The sequence below is a fragment of the Rhinopithecus roxellana genome, chromosome 12 (genome assembly GCF_007565055.1).
Source record: "Rhinopithecus roxellana isolate Shanxi Qingling chromosome 12, ASM756505v1, whole genome shotgun sequence".
Lineage (NCBI taxonomy): Eukaryota > Metazoa > Chordata > Mammalia > Primates > Cercopithecidae > Rhinopithecus > Rhinopithecus roxellana.
Window position 1 is genome coordinate 127,684,015 of NC_044560.1, and position 26,531 is coordinate 127,710,545.

General features: G+C 37.6%; 1 protein-coding gene across 1 annotated transcript in view; it reads right to left on the minus strand.

The window, feature by feature from the left end:
* FAF1 (Fas associated factor 1) overlaps window positions 1-26,531 on the minus strand; it is a 522,933-nt gene that overhangs the window by 346,897 nt on the left and 149,505 nt on the right. The window contains exon 3 of the mRNA XM_030912634.1: window positions 5,727-5,773. Coding sequence (XP_030768494.1) covers window positions 5,727-5,773 — 47 coding nt within the window. The remainder of the gene's footprint in view (window positions 1-5,726; window positions 5,774-26,531) is intronic.

The following is a 26,531-nucleotide window of genomic DNA, read 5'->3' on the forward strand; positions in this document are numbered from 1 at the left end:
TGATGTGGGAGGATCAATTAAGTCTGGGAGGTAGAGGTTGCAGTGAGCTGAGATCATGCCACTGCACTCCAGCCTGGGTGACAGAGTGAGACCTCGTCTCAAAACAAAAAGGCAATCCAAAAAATGAGAGGAAGAGAGAGATCTTACCAGTCAATGAATGATCCCATCAGTTTTCACTAACATTTAATGAGATCCAAAGAATACAAAAGCATCCAAAATTCTCAAATCAAAAAAGAGTAAATGCATTTTAAAAATTTCCCAGCTGTGAACATGGTGAAACCCCGTCTCTACTAAAAAATACAAAAAACTAGCCGGGCGAGGTGGCGGGCGTCTGTGGTCCCAGCTACTCGGGAGGCTGAGGCAGGAGAATGGCGTAAAACCTGGGAGGCGGAGCTTGCAGTGAGCTGAGATCCGGCCACTGCACTCCAGCCTGGGCGACAGAGCGAGACTCCGTCTCAAAAAAAAAAAAAAAAAAAAATTTCCCAGCTGTGAAAATCACGATCTTATAATTTGGCCTTGCTATTCTTTTCTATTTGCTCATCTAATCATGTAATCATTATAGATTTACTAATCTATAAATATCTTTTTTTAAAAAAAGATATTGATTGAAAGCCAGGTATAGTGGCTCATGCCTGTAATCCTAGCACTCTGTGAGGCCATGGTGGGAGGATGGCTTGAACCCAGGAGTCTAGAACTCCTGGGCAACGTCATGAGACCCCATCTCTACAAAGAATACAAAAATTAGCTAGGTATGGTGGTGAGCGCCTATAGTACCAGCTACTCAGGGGGCTGAGGTGGCAGGATCACTTCAGCCCAGGAAGTCAAGGCTGTGATTGTGCCTGGGCTACAGAGCAAGACCCTGTCTCCCAAAAAACAACAACAACAACAACAACAACAACAAAAGATACTAATGGGAAACTGGGCAAGGTGTCACATGCCTGTAGACCCAGTTACTCAGGAGGCTGAGTCAGAAAGATTGCTTGAGCTCAGGAGGAGTTCAAGTCCAGCCTAAGCAGCATAGCAAGATCCCTGTACCTTAAAAATAAATAAATATAAAAATGACACCAATTTGGAAGCTCTATGTAGAAATTTAGTTCTAAAACTTCAACCAAGTGTTTTTATCCTTACTCAACTTTCCTCTACAAACAACTCAGGCTCTTGGAAGGCAATGAACAGAAAGAAAAGTAAACAGGAACTCTGTACTTGTTTATTATTTCAATTTTTTAAAGTCTATGCCATGGCAAAATCTTTAGCCATCTCCAAAAAAAAACTCCACATTTATTTTAGAGATAAACTTGTGAATCAATTAAATCAGGTTTTTAAAATGGAAATTACACACAGCAATACATAGAGACTAACTAGCTATAATGGCTATTTTCTAAGTCAAAAAAGCTGGGCATTTATATATTCTGAAAGCCTAGTGGTCAAGGTTTGAAAATAAATGTCGTCTTATCTAGGTGTTCTCCATGAATTAAACAATGGACAAATGAATATACTGTACACCTGTCTGGGTAATAAAACAACTATGAGTTAATAAATACCATCCACTTAGTGAGTGGCTAAATTATGCTATTAATTTATAAAGTTTACTTTTAGAAAACATGGCATCAGCTCTCCAATTATACAAGTAATTCACTAACATTTCTTCCTAAAAATATATCCAAAAATAATTTTTAAAGAGGCTCTGGACAATATGTTAAATAAATAATATACAAGACCACGTAAACACACATACTCAATGTTTGTTTATGACTGAATGAATAGTTTACATTTATGACTGCATAAGTTACACACAGTATGCTGTGTTAGCAGTATAATGTCTAGTGAAATAAACCTTGGAGAAACAGCCAGAAGCCTTGCTTATATTCCTGACTCCATCAACATCACGCTGTAACATCTGGGCCAAGTCACTTTATGACTTATCCTATCTACCTATAAAATGAGGAATAATAATATCTGCCTTTAATAGCTTACAACTAAAATAATAACTATAAAAAACAAAGCTGTGGAAGAAAGACCTTATGTACATGTATTGAATTTCAACTTCTTTATCCAAAATAAAAATCTTTTTTTTTTTTTTTTTTTTTTTTTTTTTTTTTAAGATGGAGTCTCACTCTGTTGCCTAGGCTGGAGGGCAGAGGTGCAATCTTGACTCACTGCAACCTTGGTCTCCCGGGTTCAAGTTCTATTTTTAGTAGAGACAGGGTTTTTACCATGTTGGCCAGGCTGGTCTTGAACTCCTGACCACAAGTGATTTGCCGGCCTCAGCCTCCCAAAGTGCTGGAATTATAGGCATGAGCTACCATGCCCAGCCCTCAAAGGAAAAATCTTAAAAGTTTTGAAATACCTCACTGACTGATCTTGAAGAAGACAGAGTAATAGAGAAGATAGAGCATGACTTTTAAAGTAAGACAATCTAGACTTCACCACCTGCTTCTATGCTTGTGAACTTGGGCAAGTCTATGTAAACTCTCTAACTTTGAATTTCCTCATACATAAAATATAAATATTTACCTCTTACAGGTTGTAGTGAGTATAAAATGAATAAAAATATGTCAATTGCCTAGCACACTGCCTTAAGCATTCAAAAAAAGTTTCTTTCCCTTGGAGTTTATGGTTACATTAAAAATCATATTCCCTCTTGGATTCATACAAAAACCTGATTTCAAGAAAAGCTATAAGGCACATACTGGTTCTTCTTTCTCTCAATAATAATAATAATAATAATAATTTCCAGTCAAAGGAATTTAGCATCAACACATGTATCAGTGAGGTGGGTATTTATTTCCTACCAAAAGTTCATTATCTCATGAGAATATTGCTTTATATAGTAATTTCTTTAAACTATAGTATTTGATACCTCCTTTCTTTGTTAAGTAAGGGATGGACTAACAATTTAACAGTCAGTTGTATACACAGACTATATAAATTCAACTTTATTATAAAAACCAAACATACAAAACAAAGATCTTTTTAACCACCTGAATATACCATTTCTAGCCTAGTGCCTTCTACTTTCAGTGTTAAGCCTATGAGAGGCCGGGCGCGGTGGCTCAAGCCTGTAATCCCAGCACTTTGGGAGGCCGAGACGGGCGGATCACGAGGTCAGGAGATCGAGACCATCCTGGCTAACCCGGTGAAACCCCGTCTCTACTAAAAAATACAAAGAACTAGCCGGGCGAGGTGGTGGACGCCTATAATCCCAGCTACTAGGGAGGCTGAGGCAGGAGAATGGCGTGATCCCGAAAGGCGGAGCTTGCAGTGAGCTGAGATCCGGCCACTGCACTCCAGTTTGGGGGGCAGAGTGAGACTCCGTCTCAAAAAAAAAAAGCCTATGAGAAAGTACACAAAGAGCCCTCTTGTTTTCCTCTGGTCAGCAGACATACAAGAGGAATTTTCTTTCTTTTTTTTTTGAGACGGAGTCTCGCTCTGTGGCCCGGGCTGGAGTGCAGTGGCCGGATCTCAGCTCACTGCAAGCTCCGCCTTTCGGGATCACGCCATTCTCCTGCCTCAGCCTCCCAAGTAGCTGGGACTACAGGCGCCCGCCACCTCGCCCGGCTAGTTTTTTTGTTTTTAGTAGAGATGGGGTTTCACCGTGTTAGCCAGGATGGTCTCGATCTCCTGACCTCGTGATCTGCCCGTCTCGGCCTCCCAAAGTGCTGGGATTACAGGCTTGAGCCACCGCGCCCGGCCACAAGAGGAATTTTCAGTTATGTTAAATCCACAATGATTTCAAAGCTAAAGAACCATGTTAGGAAGGAAATAGTTGAAGAATATGACTAGATACAACTGATTTTCTCCTGTAGACATATGATTCATTCCTTCAAAAAAAAGCAAACAAAACCAACAAAATCCTACTCTGATCAAAGTTCAACCCCAAATATTATAGTAACTTTATGAGAAATCAGTTTAATACTGAATTTCTAGTCATAAAATATATTAAACAAAAAGTATAATATGTGACAGGAAAGACGGAATGTTTCCAGGGGAGAAGAAGTTTCTACAATTCACCTATGGCAAATGCTATTAATTGGATGATATATCCAATATGTATTCAGAATCCAGTAGCTGAATCCACACAGATTTTGCATAGCAAAAACTTTGGCACAAAAAGAGGCAATAACATTTACTCAAAAATAAAACTGGAGTGATATTTAGCAGTGTAAAACTTTCTAAACTAAGAAAAAAATGACCATAAAGGAAGTTCATCTGGTTCGCTTTCTAGGCAAGGGTTTCGATAGAATTGAATGTTTCTGAACAAACAACAACAAACTAAAAATTAAACAAACAGAAGTTGGTAGAAACTCTGGAAATCAGCCACATTTACTCTGGATGAAAATCTTTCTGACAGTTTAAAAGAGAGGAATGGGGGTATAGGTCTGTTTTATCATTGCTTTCATCTAAAAACCATTAATCATTAAAGGTGGTACAGGTATCAAACAGAATTTTGCTTCCATTCTGAATATATGGTTTCTTATAAAGAACAGCACGTTTTGCAGTTCATGGTGAACTTCCTGATGTTTCTGCAAGAGTACTTTTCTCGCTCTCCAAAACGACCTCATTCCTAATCTGCTGTTTCTGTTTGCCTCATCTGCACTTAGCAGATCATGCTTCAGTGACTTAGAAATCCCAGCCACCAAAATTCAAGCCAAAGTTTGAATTGATAGGAAAGGCGGGAAAAATCAAGTAATTAAACTACACTTGGAAGGGAGAATGGTTTTACCTCCTAAGACTTTAGAGTGTTCTTTAATCTAGAACCAGAGTCTCCAATTTTTAAGGAGACAAAAGTCATGAATTTATTTTTAACTTAAGGAATTACGTTGTAACTGTTATAATTCTCTTCCAATTTTACCTTCTGGCCATAACACAAAACCTCTAAAACCATTCCACTTGTTAACACTGGATACTTCAAGTGAAATAGTTCAGTACTCTAAAAAGTTGCATTATTAAGAACTGCCTCAAATTGTTGCAAATTATCATACACTTGATTTAGAACCTAAAAGGGAAGGAGAAAATGTCTGTAGTAAGCCTGGAGATAAAGCCTGTATAGTTACGTTTGATAACCATATTCTGGGGTTATTAAACCAATAGCCAGTGCTAATAGTTTAAAAAATTCAGTTCCTGGCTGGGCGCGGTGGCTCAAGCCTGTAATCCCAGCACTTTGGGAGGCTGAGACGGGCGGATCATGAGGTCAGGAGATCGAGACCATCCTGGCTAATACGGTGAAACCCCGTCTCTACTAAAAAATACAAAAAACTAGCCGGGCGACGAGGCGGGCACCTGTAGTCCCAGCTACTCGGGAGGCTGAGACAGGAGAATGGCGTGAACCCGGGAGGCGGAGCTTGCAGTGAGCTGAGAGCTGGCCACTGCACTCCAGCCTGGGCGGCAGAGCAAGACTCCGTCTCAAAAAAAAAAACAAACAAAAAAAACAAACAAAAAAAAAATTCAGTTCCTTTCATCTTATAAATCAAAGAATAAGCTTGAAAAGCTTTCTTAAAAATTAAAACCACCTTAAAAGATGGTGTTACCAAATATGTAGTAATTTTATACAGTTAAAAGTTGGAGACTTTAGGGAATTAATATAATACATAGAAATATCTGAAAGAACAATATTAATGAACTTATATACCCCAAATCAATGCTCTATTAAAAACTAAAAAAAATTAACAGTTAGCTGTTTTTTGTTCTGCTAAGTCATCTTAACTGGTAAGCACTTTATAACATACCTTTGTAGAATGCCATTTTCCTGGGGTATTACACCATTGATAGCTGCCTGCAAACAAGAAACAGAGAAGGCATTGAAAGAAACAGATAAATGCCAAGTGTGATGGAGAACACTTTCAAAAGAAATAAGTATATTTTTAAAAAATTTATTTAAAGATAATACTAATTATTTTAGTGAGGCAAAATGTTGTCTACTAAATACATATTTCTATATTTCTCAGTTATAAAACTATTTTAAAAAATTAAAAAACATGCATTTGACATGTAATATCCCCAAACCTTGAATCATAAAGTCTAATTCCACAGTTCTAATTCAGGCAAAACACCCACAGAACCCAAAGTTTAAGGATGTCAAAACAGGAAAAATCAGTAACTTAATATTATAAACATTTCCTTTGTCCAACTGAGAAGAGTAAGATATAAAATCACAAATGAATGTACTATTTCATGTTATGATCATTATTCTTTCTTTCTTTTTTTTTTTTTTTTTTTTTGAGACGGAGTTTCGCTCTTGTTGCCCAGGCTAAAGTGCAATGGCGCTATCTCAACTCACCGCAACCTCCACCTCCCAGGTTCAAGCAATTCTCCTGCCTCAGCATCCCAACTAGCTAGGATTACAGGCATGCGCCACCAAGCCCGGCTACTTTTGTATTTTTAGTAGAGACGGGGTTTCTCCACGTTTTAGTAGAGATGGGGTTCCTAATCACTTTTTATAGTGATGAGGTCTCACTATGTTGCCCAGGCTGGTCTCAAACTCCCGACCTCAGGTGATCCACCCGCCTCGGCCTCCCAAAGTGCTGGGATTACAGGCATGAGCCACCATGCCCGGCCATTACCCCTAATTAAAAGAACATTGAGAAGAAAAGAATACAGAGGCAAAAGTCCTTCAATAAACCTAACACCATGACTATTAACAGGTGACAAAAGGAGGTAGCATTAGAGGAGAGGTTTCCTTATATAAAACATCCCTAAAGCTAATCTCTAAGCAGTACCAAGTAGTCAGAATATAGCACAGGTATGACAGGACATGGATGTTTTTGAAGGCTATTAAGCAAGCACGCTGTCAAATCCTGGACTGTAGACAGCTTACTGCAGGGTAACAGAGAATATTCTCAGGAAAACAAAACAAAACAAAAACAAACAACAACATAAGCCCAACTTTTCCAACTCTGTCTTTATACCATAACAACTTCTCCTTCCCTACCCTTCTGTATGCACATCAAAATGAATAACCCACAAAAACAATATACACCTATCAATTCAATGTTTTATCAGCTGCCTGGAAATCAATTGCCAACAGGAGTTTGGGAATTTTGTGAAATATTAACTTAAGTATTTGCCAGAGGTGGGTCAAATTCATACCACCATACTGTTGAATGGAAATAGAGTGTAGGGTGTTTGCTATGAATTTTGAAAGCTGTAATGTTCCAGTGGGGAAAAAAAACAAAGAAATCCATAGATTAATATAGACAATAGATATCACAGAACCCTGACAACTCTGGAGGCTTATAAATCCTTTGAGTAAAGCAAATGCTAAAATCAGTTTTCAAAGACACAAATTCAATGGAAGTATTTCTGCCCAGTACCAGGTTAACTATCCTCTTTTTGTTGACAGCAATGGTTCCATCTACACATATCCCCTTTGGTAAATAACAGTAAATGGTTAAGAGAAGGCTGTGTGGTGCTGGAAAAGAAACAAAATACCAGAGCTTAGAAAGATTTGGTTCAAATCTTTCAAAAAACATTTTCACTGAGGAATGCCAAAGTATAATGGAAAGAACACCAAGGACTCAGAAAGTCCAAAGTCTGGAACCAGCCTCTCCCATTGATTAATTTGGTAACCTCAGTGTACTCACTGAACTTATTTGAGCCTCAGTTTCCTTATCTGTGTAATACATAATTGTATAATGAGCTAAACATTACATACTCAGTCACAAAAGTCCTGCCTTTTTGTTTCCAAAAGGCCTGTCTAGCACAGTGTCTGCACATTAAAGGCACTCAATAATTATTTATTAAAGGAATTAATAATAGAGGAATACAAAGAAAAGTCACCTATTCAAGACAAAGTAGGCTCAGAAAAACCTGGATTAAAAAATGCCTCAGCTGAGGCTGAAGAATGAGTGAAAAGTAGCAAGATGCGGAGGGGATTCTATGCAGAAGGAACAGTGACACAAAACCACTTTTCAACCCTTTCCTTTCCCAAAATCTTACATTATTTTAAATAGTCAATTTGTCTTGGAGAAATTAGCCCCTGACCTCAATCTTATGTGTGGCAAGCTCTGTACATAAATAAGTAAAATGTAATCCAGAATTAAGGTACAATAAAAGTATAATTTGGTAAAGCAATAGAGAATAGGGAAACAGATTTTTGACTGTGATGATTAAGGAAAACTTTAGAGAAGAGGGGACGTTTGATCTACGCTTCAAACAATAGGAAGATACAGAAGCAAAGGAAAATTCCAGATTCTAATATGCTCAATTTTGAACATGTTAACTTTCAGGTGACAGGAGAATATCAATTGTTCATATAATAAACGTGTATTAATTGCCAACTATGTACCAAGCACTATACTAGACAATTAAGATATAGTGATGAACAAAACACAGCTTGCCTTCTATGAAGGACCAAGTATATTCGACAGTTAGTTTTACTATGAAAAATTCAGCTAATACCAAAATGGAGATGTCCAAAACGTAACTGAAAAATCACAGCTACATTTCAGTAAAGCAACATCTGTTTAAAGGCAAATAAATGAAGCTCTAGAAATATTCTAACTCTCTCCCTCACTCAGCTATCTTCTTTGTTGAAGAAAAAGGAGACGAAGATAAAATCTGGAGTAATTCACTAAAAACAAAACAAAGACAAATAAAAATGTAAAGGACAGATAGGAGGAAAAAGACTGGGAAAGTGTTACAGAGGAGGCAAAGAAGAAACTATAAGGAGATATTACACAAAAGCTAGAAAATGTGAAAATACACTAAGAATATGAGGCCTAAGGTTATTAGAAATATCTTAAAACAGTTTAACAATAACTAAATTATAAAAGCTAAAAAGATAAATGGGAAACTAAGAATAACCGACTCTCTTAAAACATTTAGTGTGAAAAGCATAAAGACAGAAACTGTAAGAAGAACAGCTGCAGTAAGTTTTTGTTTGCTTTTTTTCCCGCCATAAGAATATTGATTTCTTGAGTGTATAGAATCCACAGGAAAAAGACAAAAAAAGACACAAGAAACAGGGGTAAAATTGAAAGTTTGGTGAAATACAACACTCTTACCAATTGCCTATTCATTGCCAGCACTATGCAAGACTTTGTGGATGGCCCAGTACCTGATCCAGGGCTCACGAGAGGAGCTCAGATGGAGGGGACACTTTCAGAAAAATGATTGATAAGATCTGGACCGTAGACTAAAAATTATACTGAGTTCATTAACAAGATCTATATCACTTGCTAAATACTAACTATCTCATTGCTTAATATTATTTTTGCTAGGAACATATTATATCTCTCACTTTATAAATAGGAAAATGATAGACTGATTAAATATTTGGTCAAAATAATAGAGAACAGAATCAGGACAATATTTCCATTTCTGAGACTGACTCAAACAACTATGGTGGATCATTATCATACTGTAATGTATTTTAAGAAGAACATCTTACCTTGACCTAGTTTACACTCATTTGAAACTCAAGTTTGGTATAACTATTACTGCCTTCATGCTAATTATGTTCGTGATATTTTTAATCCAATGAATGTACCTCAATCAAAATCCAGCCTCTAAATTCTGTTTAGCAAAACTGACAACAAAAACAACACACTCTAAAATGCCATTTTCCATAGTACACTAAAAGGCATATAAGGTATGCATAAAACACAGTGGAAGCCAACGTCAGAGATGGCCAAAGGAGCCTTAACAAAAGGGGGAAATCATGACATTCATGGTGGGCTTTAGACCTTTTGGGGAAAGGAAATGGCAAAAATTTCTATAAATCTCATTGTAACATCACATATGAAAGGAAACCAAGTCACTGGTAAGTTGGTAGATTACAAAACAGTGGTATGTAATATAAATCATCCCCTACATGGAATGCTAGGATATCCTTTCTCTAATATATAGAAAATCTTAACTTTAGTCCTTTTTCTTAAACAAAAGACCCTTAGAGAAAATGGCAATGACAAATTTTTAAGAGCAATGGAGATGAGACAGGGATGTACAGACAGGATCCAAAAGCCTCAAAAACAATTTATGAGTAAAGGAGTTGTGGTAACAATAATGGCGGTTAACACTATACCATTTTTATTAAATGTGAGGCATTTTCAAAGTACATTACATGTATCAATTCATTTAACTCTCACATCACCTCAGTTTTACAGAGAAGGACACGAAGAAAACAAAGAAGAAAACTGTCACAACAACGGGTAGGCAAATGATGAAAAAATAAAGAATTGCTAAATCGGACATCAAATTTCAAAGTGTTTGCCCTTTAAAAGATACCATTAAGAAAATAAAAAGACAACCTGCAGACTAGGAAAAAGTATTTATAATACATGTATCTGAGATAGATTTATATTAAAAATTTATAAAGAATTCTGGAGACTTGACAAGTCAATAAGAAAATGGGGGAAAGATCTGAACAGATACTTCTCTAAAGAAGATATGTGAATGATGAAAAGCACGTAAAAAGATGTTCAAATTAGTCATCAAACAAATACAAACTAAAACCACAATAAGATACCACCACACATCCAATGGTTAAATTAAATCAGACAACACAAGTATTAGCAATAATATCAAGCAACAGAACATCTCATACACTGGACAAATAACTTTCAAAATTGTGTGGTAGTTTGATATATAGGTAAATATGTGACAGAGGCAACTGCCACCAGTAGAAGCACATACCACAGCGGTGCTTCCACCGGTACCCCACTCCATTTGATGTATGTACACCCTGCCAGCCACACTGCCACAGCTGCTGAAACACACACACGAGCACATAGCCTGCTAACACTGCCGAGACAAAGGGCATTGGCTAGCACCACCCATGGAGGTGTCATGGCCAGAGGACTGGGAACATCTCAGAAGCTCCAGTACAGCATGTTCCTAACCTCAAGAGTCCAGACAAGAACGCTGGGGGCCTGGTGTCAGCCCCCTAAAGTGAGAACATGAAGCGGGAGGGATGAGGTTAGCCTTAGCTCCCTAAAATCTTTCACAAAGGAAGTGACTTCACTGAATTCACCTTATACTACAATCAAACCTCCAAATGCATCAAAGAAGACAAAAAAAAAAAAAAATTCAAAGGATTAGCATTTTCTAAGATTGAAGGAAGATCAGCCCATACTGATGAGAAGGAACCAGTGCAAGAACTCTAGCAACTCAAAAAGGCACAGTGTCTTCTCACCTAAAAACAACAACACTAATTCCCCAGTACTGGTTCTTAACCAGACTGAATGACTGAAATGAAAGAAAGAGAATTGAGAGTATAAATAGAAACAAAAATCATCTGGATTCAAGAGAAAGTTGAAACCCAATAAAAGGATTCTAAGGAATACAATAAAATAATACAGGAGATAAAAGACAAAATGGCAATTGTAAGAAAGAATCTGATAGAGTTGAAAGACTCTTAACAATTTTAAAACACAATCACAGGTCTATTGGTTCATTACACTGCTATAAAGAATTACTTCAGACTGGGTAATTTACAAAGAAAAGAGGTTTGGCCGGGCGTGGTGGCTCAAGCCTGTAATCCCAGCACCTTGGGAGGCCGAGACGGGTGGATCACGAGGTCAGGAGATCGAGACCATCCTGGCTAACACGGTGAAACCCCGTCTCTACTAAAAAAAAAAAAATACAAAAAACTAGCCGGGCGTGGTGGCGGGCGCCTGTAGTCCCAGCTACTCAGGAGGCTGAGGCAGGAGAATGGCGTGAACCCGGGAGGCGGAGCTTGCAGTGAGCTGAAGTGAGCTGAGATCTGGCCACTGCACTCCAGCCCGGGCGGCAGAGCGACTCTATCTCAAAAAAAAAAAAGAAAAGAAAAGAGGTTTAATTGACTCACAGTTCCACAGGCTATACAGAAGGCATGGCTGGGAAGGCTTCAGGAAACTTAACAATAATGCTGGTAGGGCGAAGGGGAAGCAAGCACATCTTCACATGGCAGCAGAAGAGACAGAGAGACTGAAGGGGGAAGTGTCACACACTTTTAAACCATCAGATCTCATGAGAACTCACTATCATGAGAACACTGGGGGGAAATCCACCCCCATGGTCCAGTCACCTCCCACCAGGTCCCAACACTGGGAATTACAATTCAACATGGGATTTGGGTGGGGACACAGAGGCAAACAACATTAACAAATATTAACAGCAGGAAATCAACCAAGGAGAGGAAAGAATATCAGAGTCTGAAGACCGGTTCTCCAAAATAATTCAGTCAGACGAAAATAAAGAAAACAGATTCAAGAATAAACAAAGCCTCCAAGAAATATGGGATTATGTAAAGAGACCAAATCTACATCTCATTGGCATCCCTAAAAAAGAGAGCAAGAAACATGGAAAACATAGAGTGTCATTCATGAAATTTTCCCCAACCTGGCTAGACATGCCAACATTCAAATTCAGGAAATGCAGACAACCCCTGCAAGGTACTATAAAAGACAACCTTGCTCAAGACAGAGTAATCAGATTCTCTAAAATCAAAGTGAAAGATAAAATGTTAAAGGCAGCTAGGAAGAAGGAGGTCACCAACAAAAGAAACCTCCTCAGGTTAACAGTGGAACTTTCAGCAGAAACCCTACAAGCCAGAAGAGACTGAGGGATTATATTCAGCATTCTTGAAGAAAAAAATTCCAACCAAGAATTCCATATATAGCCAAACTAAGATAAGCTTCATAAGAAAAGGATAAATAAGATCCTTTTCAGACAAGCAAATGCTAAGGGAATTTGCTACCACTAGACCTGACTCCTTAAGGGAGTGCTAAATACGGAAAAGAAAGACCAATACAGGCCATCACAAAAACACACTTAAGTGCATAGATCACTGATAATATAAAGCGACCACACAATTAAGTATGCATAACAACCAGGTAACAACATGATGACAGGATAAATCCTCACCTATCAATATTAACCTTGTATGTAAATGGGTCAATGCCCCAGTTAAAAGGCACAGGCGGGCAAGTTGGATAAGGAAGTAAGACCTGACTGTATGCTGTCATCAAGAGACCCATCACACATAAATGCAAGAAACCCATCAAACCCACAGGCTCAAGGTAAAGAGACAGAGAAAAATCTACCATGCAAACAAAAAATCAACAAAGCAGAGGTTGCTGTTCTAATTTCAGATAAAACACAGTTTTATCTGAATAAAATAAAGATTAAAAAAATAAAAAATAAAAAAACTTTTCTCCCTAACACTGCTTTAGCATGTCCCAGAGTTTCTGGTATATTGCATCTTTGATCTCATTGGTTTCAAAGAATTTCTTGAACTCTGCCTCTATTTCATTGTTCACCCAAAGTCATTCAGAAGCAGGTTAACTTCCATTAAATTGTATGTTTTTGAGTGATTTTTGGATCATTCAAAATACTAGCAAACCAAATCCAGCAGCACATCCAACAAGGGCATTACATAATGCTAAAGGGTTCAATTCAACAAGAAGACCTAACTATCCTAAATATATATGCACCAAACACAGAAGCATCCAGATTCAAACAGCAAATACTTAGAGATCAATGAAGAGACTTAGTAACCACACAATAATAATAGGAGACTTCAACACTCTACTGACATTATTAGACAGATCATCAAGGGAGAAAATTAAGAATCAGTTTGGATCAGGCATTCCAGAACCAAACTGGACACTTGACTAAATAAGCCTAATAGACATCTACAGAACTCTCCACCCCAAAACAACAGAATATACATTCTTCTCATCTGCACATGGCACATACTCTAAAACTGACCACATAATTGGCCATAAAACAATTCTCAGCAAAATGAAAAAAATGGAAACCATATCAACCACACTCTTCAACCACAGTGCAATAAAAATAGAAATCAATACTAAAAAATCACTCAAAAGCATACAATTTAATGGAAGTTAAACAACCTGCTCCTGAATGACTTTGGGTAAACAATAAAATAAAGGCAGAATTCAAGAAATTCTTTGAAACTAATGAGATCAAAGATACAATATGCCAGAGACTTTGGGACATAGCTAAAGCAGTGTTAGGAGAAAAGTTTATAGCGCTGAACACCCACAGCAAAAAGTTAGAAAGACCTCAAATTAACAGCCTAACTTCATGCCTTGAATTAAAGAAACACGAGGTAACCAGCCACAAAGCTAACAGAAGAAATAACCAAGATCAAAGCCAAACTGAAGGAAACTGAGACGTGAAAACAGCATATAAAAGATCAACAAGTCCAAGAGTTAGTTCCTTGAAAGAATAAAACTCACATAATAACCAGCTAGACTAATGAAGAAAAAAAAAAGATACAAGCTCCAAATAAACACAATCAAAAATAACAAAGGGGACATTACCACCAAACCCAGAGAAATACAGAGAACACTCAGAGACTACTATGAACACCTCTCTATGCACAAAGGCTAGAAAACGTAGAAAAAATGAATAAATCTCTGGAAACATACAACCTCCCAAGAGTGGATCAGGAAGAAACTGAATCTCTGAATAGACCAATAATAAGTTGTAAAATTGAATGAATAATAATAAGCCTAGCAACGAAAAAAAGGCCAGGACCAGACACAGTCATTCACAGCTGATTTCTACCAGATGTATATAGATCTGATACCATTCTTACTGAAACTATTCCAAATATTTAAGAAAGAGAGACTCCTCCCTAACTCAGTGTTTGAGGCCAGCATCATCCTGACACCAAAACCTGGGAGACACAACAAAAAATGAAAACTTCACAAAAACAAACAAACAAACAAACAACAACAAAAAAAAAATGAAAACTTCAGGCCATTATCATGGATGAACACAGATGCAAAAATCCTTGACAAAAAACTAGCAAACAAAATTCAGCAGCACATCCAAAAGCTAATGTTTTATGATCGAGTGGGCCCTGGGATACAAGGTTGGTTTAATATACACAAATCAATTGGCTTGGCACAGTGGCTCATGCCTGTAATCCCAGCACTTTGGGAGGCTGAGGCCCATGGATTACAGGAAGTCAGCAGTTCGAGACCAGCCTAACCAGTGTGGTGAAACCCCATCTCCACTGAAAATACAAAATTAGCTGGGTGTGGTGGTACATGCCTGTAATCCTAGCTACCTGAGAAGCTGAGGCAGGAGAACTGCTTGTACCTGGGAGGCAGAGGTTGCAGTGAGTCAAGATTGCACCATTGTATTCCAGCCTGGGCAACAAGAGCAAGACTCTGCCTCAAAAAAAAAAAAAAAATTAAAGGGAACATCACACACCGGGGCCTATCATGGGGAGGGGGGAGGGGGGAGGGATTGCATTGGGAGTTATACCTGATGTAAATGACGAGTTGATGGGTGCTGACGAGTTGATGGGTGCAGCACACCAACATGGCACCAGTACAAACCTGCACGTTATGCACATGTACCCTAGAACTTAAAGTATAAATAATAATAAAATAATAAAAAAAGAATTACCTAAAAAAATACACAAATCAATTAATGTGATTTACCACATAAACAGAACTAAAAACAAAACAACATGATCATCTCAACAGATACAGAAAAGGCTTTCAATAAAATTCACCATCCTTCATGTTAAAAAACCCTCAACAAACTAGGCACTGAAGGAGCACACTTCAAAATAATAAGAACCCATCTATGACAAATCCATAGCCAACATCACACTGAATGGGCAAAAGATGGAAGCATTCCCCTTGAAAACCTGAACAAGAAAATGATGCCCTCTCTCACCACTCTTTTCAACATGTCCCAGCCAGAGCAATCAGGCAAGAGAAAGAAACAAAAGGCATCCAAATAGAAAGAGAGGAAGTCAAACTATCTCTGTTTGCAGATGACATGACTGCAAACCTAGAAAACCTCATAGTTTCTGTCCAAAAGGTACTAATTCTGATAAACAACTGCAGCAACATTTCAGAATATAAAATTAAGGTACAAAAATGATCAGGCCAGGCATGGTGACTCACACCTGTAATCCCAGCACTCTGGGAGGTGGAGGTGGGTATATCACTTGAGTCCAGGAGTTTGAGGTCAGCGTGGCCAACATGGTTAGACCCCGTCTCTACTGAAAACACAAAAATTAGCCAGGCATGGTGGCACAGCTATTTGGGAGGCTGAGGCAGAAGAATCGCTTGAGCCTGGATGGTGGAGGTTGCATAGAGGTGAGATCATGCCACTGCTCCAGCCTGGGCGACAGAGTGAGACTGTCACAAAAAAAAAAAAAAAAAAAAAAAAAAAAGACGAAGCATGGTGGCTCATGGCTGTAATTCCAACACTTTGGGAGGCTGAGGCAAGAGGATCGCTTGAGCTCAGGAGTTCAAGACCAGTGTGAGCAACATGGCATAACTCCACCTCTACAAAAAATACAAAAATAATTAGCCAGGCAAGGGAGCGTGCATCTGTAGTCCCAACTGCTCAGAAGACTGAGGTGGGAAGATCACTTGGGCCCTGGAGGCAGAGGTTGCAGGGAGCCAAGATCGAGTTACTGCACTCCAGCTTGAGTAACAGAGGGGTCAAACAACAACAACAACAACAACAACAACAAAACCAATATACAAAAATCAGTAGTATTTCTATACACCTACAATGTCCAAGATGAGAGTCGATACAAGAATGCAATTCCACTTACAATAGCCACAAAGAAAATGAAATACCCTAGGAATACAGCTAACCAGGGGAGGTGAGAGATCTCTGCAATGAGAATTACAAAAGATTGCTCAGAGGTACCACACATGACACAAAGAAAGGAAAAAACATTTCATGCTCATCGATAGGAAGAATCAATATTGTGGAAATGGCCACACTGCCTAAAGCAATTTACAGATTCAATGCTATTCTTATCAAACTACCAAGGATATTCTTCGCACAATTAGAAAAGACTATTTTAAAATTCATATGGAATCAAAAAGGAGTCTGAATAGCCAAGACAATCCTAAGCAAAAAGAGCCTAAGCAAAAAACTGGAGGCACCACATTACCTGACTTCAAACTATACTATAAGGCTGCAGTAACCATTACAGCATGGTACTGGTACAAAAACACACAGACCCAGGGAACAGAATAGAGAGCCCAGAAACAGTGCCATACTCCAACAATCACCAGATCTTTGACCAAGGTAACAAAAACAAGCAATGGGGAAAGGACTCCCTATTCAATAAATGGTGCTGGGGTAGCTGGTTAGTCATATGCAGAAGACTGAAACTGGACCCCTTTCATACAGCATATACAAAAATCAACTCAAGATGAATTAAAGACTCAAATGTAAAACCTAAAACCTCGAAGATAACCTAGGAGGTACCATTCTGGACAAAAGTTCTGGCAAAGATTTCATGACAAACACGCCAAAAGCAACTGCAACAAAAACAAAAATTGACAAATCAGACATAATTAAACTAAAGAGCTTCTGTACAGCAAAAGAAACTATCAACAGAGTAATCACACAACCAATGGAATGGGAGAAAATATTTGCAACCTACAGAATAGGAGAAGATATATGTATCCAAAAATGGTCTAATATCCAGAATCTATGAGAAACTTAAACAACTTAATGAGCAAAAAACAAACAACCCCATTAAAAAGTGGGCAAAGGACATGATCAAACACTTTCCAAAAGAAGACATACATGCGGCCAGAAAGCATATGAAAAAATGCTCAATATCACTAATCATTAGAGAAATGCAAATCAAAACCACAATGAGAAACCATCTCATACCAGTCAGAATGGCATTATTCAAATCTCAAAAAATTAAAGGTGCTGGTGAGGTAGCAGAGAAAAGGGAGTGCTTATATGCTGTTGGTGGGAATGTAAATTAGTTCAGTCATTCTGGAAACTAGTTTGGCGATTTCTCAAAGAACTTAAGAAAGAATTACCATTCGACCCCACAATCCCATTACTGGGTATATACCCAAAGGAATATAAATTGTTCTACCATAAAGATACATGCATGTATCTGTTCATCACAGCACTATTAACCATAGCAAAGACATGGAATCAACCTAAATGCTCATGAAGGATGGACTGGAAACAAAAATATGGTACATTTACACCACAGAATACCACAGAGCCATAAAAATGAGCAATATGTCCTTAGCAGCAACATGGATGGTACTGGAGGTCATTATCCCAAACAAACTAACACAGGTACCGAAAACCAAACATAGTGTGTTCTCACTTATAAGTAGGAGGTAAATACTGAGTATACATAGTCACAGAGAAGGGAACAACAGACACTGGGGCCTCCTTAAGAGTGGAGGGTGGCAGGAGGGTGAGGATAGAAAACTACCTATCAGGTACTATGCTTACTAGTGATTAATTAATCTGTACTCCACACCTCTGTGACACACAATTTTCCTATATAAGAAACCTGCACACGTACTCTTGAATGTCAAATAACATTTTAAAAAAAGAAAAGCACAGGGGAAAAACTGAAAAAAAACTTTTTAAAATTATTAAACTTATACATACTTATTGCAAAAGAAATCAGAAAACAGAGAAAAGTATAAAGAAGAAAATTTCACTGAGCGGAAAACCATTGCTAATATTTTAGTGTATATCCATCCAGTCTTTTTTCCTCCTACATACACATTTTTCCAAAAATGAGATCTTACTATATGTGCTATTTTATGCTTTCCTTTAAAAAAATTTTTTTTGAGACAAGGTGTCCGTCTGTTGCCTATGTTGGAGTGCAGTGGCCCAATCATAGCTCACTGCAGCCTCAACCTCCGTGGCTGAAGCAATCCTCCCACCTCAGCCTTCTGAGTAGCTGGGACTACAAGCACGCACCACCATGCCCAACTAATTTTAAAAACTTTTTTTTAGAGATGGGGTTTCACCATGCTGCCGAGACTTGTCTCAAATTTCTAGGCTCAAGTGATTCTCTCGCCTTGGCCTCCCAAAGTGCTGGATGCTTTATGCTTTTCATTTAACACTATATTGTCGGCATCTCTCCATACCAGTCAGAGTAAATCCACAGCTTCATTAAAAAACAAACAAACAAACAAACAAAAACACATGACCTGGCAATTCCACTCTTAAGTATTTATCCTGAGAAAATGAAAACGTATGCTCCAAAGAGTCATATTGTAATTCCTCCTTGTCTTCGGGGAAGATGTTACAAGACACTCAGAGGATGTCTGAAACTACAGATAGTACCATACCATATATATACTATGTTTTTTACCTATACATATAGCTATGATAAAGTTTAATTTATAAATTAGGTACAATAAGATATTAACAGCAATAATAATATAGAACAATAACAATGTATTGTAACAAAAGTTATGTGAATGTGGTCTTTCTCTCTCTAAATATCTCACCGTGCTATACTGCAGGTAACTGAAACCACTAATAAGGGAAGACAACTCTACACTAATATGCATAACTACATATTAGGCATAATATGCCTAGGCAAAGTGATATTAGGCATAATATTAGCCTAATATTATAGCTGCATATTATGTGTACAGTATACATAGCAACTATGCATATTAGTGTATACTATATTGCAAAATAACATTAGGCATCGTATTATACCCAATAATTAGAAGCAAACTAAATGCCCAACTACAGACAAATGTTGTTTTGGATATACCAAATTGTATGGGTATAGTAAAATAAAAAACAAAACGACTGTAGATAAATTAAAAAAAAAAAAACTGACTACAGATACATTCATCTACATGGACATATCTCAAAAACATTATAGATATTCAAAAAACAAGCCAACTATAGATATATTCAACTACATGTATGTATCTCAAAAACATTATGCTAAGCGAATAAAGTTAGACATGTAAGAGGAAATACTAACTCAAAACAAACAAAAACCAACAACCTTATTTAAAAAATGGGCAAAGGACTTAAATAGACATTTCTCCAAAGACATACAAATGGCCAATAAGTACATGAAAAGATGCCAAACAACACTAATCATTAAAGATGCCCAGCTCCACAAATCATTAGAGAAACACAAATCAAAACTACAATGAGATACTACCTCACACCCATTAGGATGGCTACTATCTCTCTCACTCACACACACACACACACACACACACACACACACACCAGAAAATAATTGTTGGCAAGACGTGGAGAAATTAAAACCCTTTTGTACTCCTGATGGGAATGTAAAATGGCATCGCTGCTGACAAAAACAATATGACATTTCCTCAAAAAGTTAAAAAGAGAAGTATCATATGGTGCAGCAATTCCACTTCTGGGTATGCAACAAAAAGAATTAAAAGCAGTCTCTTAAAAATATATTTTAAGGCCGGGTGCGGTGGCTCACGCCTGTAATCTCAGCACTTTGGGAGGCCAAGGCGGGCGGATCACGAGGTCAGGAGATCGAGACCATCCTGGCTAACATGGTGAAATCCCGTCTCTACTAAAAAAATACAAAAAAAGTAGCCGGGCGTGGTAGCGGGCGCCTGTAGTCCCAGCTACTCGGGAGGCTGAGGCAGGAGAATGGCGTGAACCTGGGAGGCGGAGCTTGCAGTGAGCAGAGATCGCGCCACTGCACTCCAGCCTGGGCGACAGAGCAAGAGTCCCTCTCAAAAAAATATTTTTTTAAATTATTTTTAATAATTTCAATGTTTATTTTAGATTCCGGGAGTACATCTGTCGATTTGTTACACGGTTCTATTGCACGATGTTGAGGTTTGGTGTATGACTGATCCTAGGTCGTAAGCAGGGTACCTAATAGGTACTTTTTCAACCCCTGTCCACCTCCCCTCTCTCCTCTCTAGTAATCTCCTGTGTCCATTGTTGCCATCTTTATGTCCCTGAGTACCCAGTGTTTGGCTCCTGCTTATGTGAGAATGTGCTTTGGTCCTGAGTTAATTCGCTTAGGATTATGGCCTCCAGCTGCATCCATGTTACTGTAAAGAACATAATTTCACTCTTTTTTATGGATGCATAATATCCCATGGTGTATATGTACCATATTTTCAATTTCCACTCTGTTGATGGGCACCTAGATTGATTCCATGTCTTCGCTATGGTGAATACTGCTGTGATGAACATATTTTGGAAGAAAGATGTATTTTCCTCTGGATATATACCTAGTAACAGCATTGCTGGGTAGAATGGCAATTCTTTTTAAGCTCTTTGAGAAATCTCTAAACTGCTTTCCACAGTGGATAAACTAATTTACATTTCTACCAACAGGGTATAAGTGTTTCCTTTTCCCTATAGCTTCATCAACATCTATTATCTTTTAACTTTTAGTAATAGCCATTCTGGCTGGACGCGGTGGCTCATGTCTGTAATCCCAGCACTTTGGGAGGCCAAGGCGGGCGGATCACTTGAGGTCAGGAGTTTGAGACCAGCCTGGCCAACATGGTGAAACCCTGTCTCTACTAAAAAATACAAAAAAAAGTTAGCCGGGCATGGTGGTGCATGCCTGTAGCCCCAGCTACTCAGGGGGCTGAGGCAAGAAAATTGCTTGAACCTAGGAGGCAGAGGTTGCAGTGAGCCAGGATCGAGCTACAGTACTCCAGCTTGGGTGACAGAGTGAGACTCCGTCTCAAAAAAAAAAAAAAAAAAAAGGCATTCTTACTGGTGTGAGATGGAATCTCATAGCTTTGATTTGCATTTCTCTGAAGATTAGTGATTTTTATTCATGTTGTTGATCATTATATGTCTTATTTTGAGAAGTGTTCATTCATGTCTTTTGCCCACTTTTTAATGGGGTTATTTGTTTTTTAACTTGTTCAAATTTTTAAGTCCTTTGTAAATCCTGGATATTAGACCTTTGTCAGGTATATATGTTGCGAATATTTTCTCCCATTCTGTAGGTTGTCTTGTTTACTATATTGATAGCTTCTTTTGCTCTGCAGAAGCTCTGTAGCTTAACTAGGTTTCACTTGTCAATTTTTGTTTTGATTGCAAATGCTTTTAAGGACTTAGTCATAATTCTTTGCCAAGACTGATGTTTAGAATGGCATTTCCCAGGTTTTCTTTTAGATTGTTATAGTTTGGGGTCTTACATTTAAATCTTTCATTCATTTTAATTTTTGTGTATGGTGAATGGTAGGGCTCTACTTTCATTTTTTCTGAATATGGCTAACCAGCTATCCTAGCACCATTTATTGAATAAGGAGTCCTTTCTTCGTTGCCTATTTTTGTTAACTTGTTGAAGATCAGATGGCTATAGGTGTGCGGCATTATTTCTGGGTTCTCCACTCTTCTCCATAGATCTATGTGTCTGTTTTTGTACTAGTACCATGGCGTTTTGGTTACTTTAGTCTTAAAGTATATTTTGAAGTTGGGTAATGTGATGCCTCCAACTTTGTTCTTTTTGCTCAGGATGGCTTTGACTATTCATAAAAGAGATAATTGTATACCCATGTTTGTATGTTCATAGGAGCACTATTTACAATAGATAAAACATGGAAGCAAACCAAGTGTCCATCAACAGATGGATAAGCAAAATGTAATATATCCATACAATGGAATATTATTCAGCCTTAAAAAGGAAGGAAATTCTGACATGCTACAACATGGATGACCCCTGAAGATATTATACTAAGTGAAATAAGCCTGTCATCAAAAGACAAATACTCTATGATTCCACTTACATGAGGTGTCAAAATTATAGAGACAGACAGCAGAATGTTGGTTGCCAGAGGCTGGCTATATAAGTTAATGGGGAGTTACTGTTTAATGGATACAGGGTTTCAGTTTTAAAAGATGAAAAGAGGTATAGAGATGGGTGGTAGTGATGGTTGCATAAAATTATGAATATATTTAATGACACCGAACTGTAAACTTAAAATTGGTTAAGATGGTAAGTTTTATGTTATGTGTATTTTATCACAATAAAAAATGATTTAAAAATTTAAACAGAAATAGAGATTCACTACTAACAGGCACAGGGTTTCTTTTGCTGGGGATGAAATGTCCTAAAACTAGATTATAACATTGGTTACATAACCCTGTGAATATATTTAAAAACAATGAATTGTACTCTTCAAATAGGTGAACTCCATGATGTGTGAATTATATCTCAATAAAACTGTAAACAAAGAATAATGATATTTTATCTTTAATTCACAAAATATTTTCAACAGTACATATTCTATAATAATAAAGGGCTTGAAAAAGGTAAATACTATATGAATACTATAAAGGTAAATACTAAATTCCACATATATGAAAACTCTAGAGAAGAAAAATCTAATCTAAAGAAAACAGATAAAACATTGCTTGAGGTGGGCAGAGAATGGACAATAAGAAAATTTAAGGCTAACTATGGTGTTGGTTACACAGGTGCACATATCTGTCAAAACTTACCAAATTTTACAGTTGAAATGGGTTTATATAAATTATATCTCAATAAAGTTAATTTTTAAAGAAGAACCACAAAAAAATCCATCTCAAACACACTAAAGTGGGTGACATTAAAAAGACTATCAACACCAAATAATGGCAAGGATCTGGAGCAAGTGCAACTCTCATACATTGCTAGTGGGAATGTAAAATGGTGCAGCTACTTTGGACACAGCCTGGCAGTTTCATATAAAGTTAAATAAAACTTTCTTATAAAGTTAAACATACATTCCCACAATTCCACTCTTAAGAATGTACCCAAAAGAAAAAATGTCTACCAAAGACCAGTATACAAATACTCATACCAGATACAACCAAAATGTTCATCAACCAATGAATAAACAGATTGAAGTATATTCACACAAAAGAATGCCATTCAATAATCAAAATGAATTTCTTACACATGCAACAATATGGATGAAACTCTCAGACATTATATTGAGTGAACGCCAGGTATAAAAGAGTGAATACTGTATGATTTTCTTCATACAGCTTGAGCATCCCTTATCTAAAATGCTTGGGACCAGAATCATTTCGGATTTTGGATTTTTTCAGATTTTGAAATATGCACAGACACACAATAAGAAATCCTGGAGGCCAGGCGCGGGCCAGGAAGCAGAGCTTGCAGTGAGCCAAGATCGCACCACTGCACTCCAGCCTGGGCGACAGAGCGAGACTCCATCTTAAAAAAAAAAAAAAAAATGTCAGAGATGGGACTCCAGTCTAAACACGAATTCATTTACACTTCATATACATCTTATACACAGTCTGAAGTTAATTTTATACAACATTTTAAATAATTTTTTGCATGAAACAAAATTTTGACTTCATTTAGACTGTGACTTATCACATAAGGTCAAGGGTAAAATTTTCTACTTGTAGCATCATGTTGGCATTCAAAAAGTTTCAGACTGTGGAGCATTTTGGATTTCAGATATCCAGATTAGGGATGCTTAACCCCTATAGAGTTCTAGAATAGACAAGACTACTAATATGTGGTAATAAAAATTAGATCCGTGGTTGCCTAGCGTAGAGCTGGGGGTCACTAACCGAAAAAGAAATTTTCTGACATGATAGAAATCTTGATTGAGGGAGGGGGGATTGGACACTTGATATATATGTGTGCCAAAATTCATAAGGCTACCTACAGTTAAAATCCATATGTTTTACTATATGTAAATTGCAGTGGTGCACACCTGTAATCCCAGCACTCTGGGAGATTGAAGGAGGGAGATTGAGTAAGCCTAGGGGTTTGAGACCAGCCTGGGCAATACAGCGAGACACTGTAGAAAATTAAAAAAAAAAAATTTTTAAATTAGCTAGGCATGGTGGTACACACCTGTAACCTCAGCTACTTGAAAGGCTGAGGCAGAAGGATCACTTGAGCCCAGGAGTTCGAGGCTGCAGTAGCTATAATCACACCACCATACTCCAGCCTGGTCAACAGAGCAAGACACACACATACGCACACACACACACACACACTCTCTCTCTCTCTCTCTCTCTCTCTCTCTCTCTCTCTATATATATATATATATATATATATATATATATTTCCACTTTAATTGACAATTTCATAGAATGCTAGAAAAATGCAGTCTCAGATGCATGTGTTGCCCCACTAGCTATTACAGCAATCCATTCGTCATTTGTATGTGCCCAGCATCCTTTCTCCTCCCTGCACCTTTTTATATGAGGTACTTAAAGTAGTTGAATTCACAGATACAGAAGGCACAACGGTAGTTACTAGGGGATGGGGTGGAGAGGGTAGGAAACAGGGAATTGTTGCTTAATGAGCATGGAGTTTTAGTTTTGCAAGACGAAAAAGTTCTGGAGATCTTTTTCACAACAATGTGAATATAGTTAACGTTAAATTATTCGTACTCTGATAGACCTGTTTTCAAATCCTGGTTCTAGCATGTATTTATTACCCATGTGATGTTGGTCATGTTTTTCTCCCCAAGCTTAACAGTGTATAACTGACAAAATTTGTGTATATTCAAGGCGTAAAATGTGATGATTTGATAAATGTATACACTGTGTAATGATTACCATAACCAAATTAAGCAACACAACCATAACTACACTTAGTTACCCTTTGTGTGCGTGTACATGTGTGACAAGGACACTTAAGATCTGCTCTCTTAGCAAATTTCAAGAAGTAAACAATAGTATTATCAGCTATGGTCACTATGCTGTACATTAGATCCTCAGAATTTATTCATGTTACAACTGAAAGTTTGTACCCTTTGGCCAACATCTCCCCATTTACCAGCCCCTGGTAACCACCATTCTAACCTCTCTGTTGCTATGAGTTTGACACCTTTACGTTCTACACGTAAGTGAGGTCACACAGATATTGGTCTTTTTGTGTGTGGTTCGTTTCACTTAGCATAATGTCTTCCAGCTTCTCCCATTTTGTACTTCGCAGGATTTCCTTCTTTTAATGGCTGAATAATGTGTGTGTGTGTGTGTGTGTGTGTGTGTGTGTGTGTGTACACCAGATTTTCTTTATGCATTCATTCACTGATGAACATTTACGTTGTTTCCATATGTTAGCTAATGTGAATAACGTTGCAATGAGCACTGGGCTTGGTCATGTTACTACGCTAGGATTTGTGATTGGTGCAAAAGTAATTGCGGTTTTTGCCATTACTTTCAATGGCAAGAACCGCAATTATTTCTGCACCAACCTAATAGTTTCTTCATCTATGAAATGGAGGAAATAATGCTGCCTGACATCACAAGGTTGTTATAAGAATTAAATAGAATAATACAGATAAAGGCTTCTGTAAATGTTAGCTGCCATAATTAGCTAGCATCAATATGTAACTTCAAAAAAATCTATTTTGTTGTGTGTTATATGCCAGTGGTCCATAAATATCTGCCTCACACTGGCCTAGAAATTCAGATATATCAAAGTCCTGCTTCCAGTGAGGTAGTATGGAATGAGTGCCAGAAATCATATTTTTTTACAAGCTTCTCAAATGATTCTGAGGCACAGCCAAGTTTGAGAAAAATTCAGATAGATTTAGCATACATATTAAAGGCACATAAAAAAACTTTTACTATGCCATACCATTCTTATTTCCCATGGGCCTTTTATTATTTCAGAAGTTAATGTTTAAAGGCATAGAGCCTTCATAAACTCATATATTATTAAATATGCTCAAAGTACTCAGGCTGTGGAGCCAGAAAGCTATTGTATACCAGCTCCAGCACTTATTAGAAGCATAATTTTGAGAAAGTTACTTAGTTTCTCTCTGCTTCAGCTCTCTCCTGGTAAAATG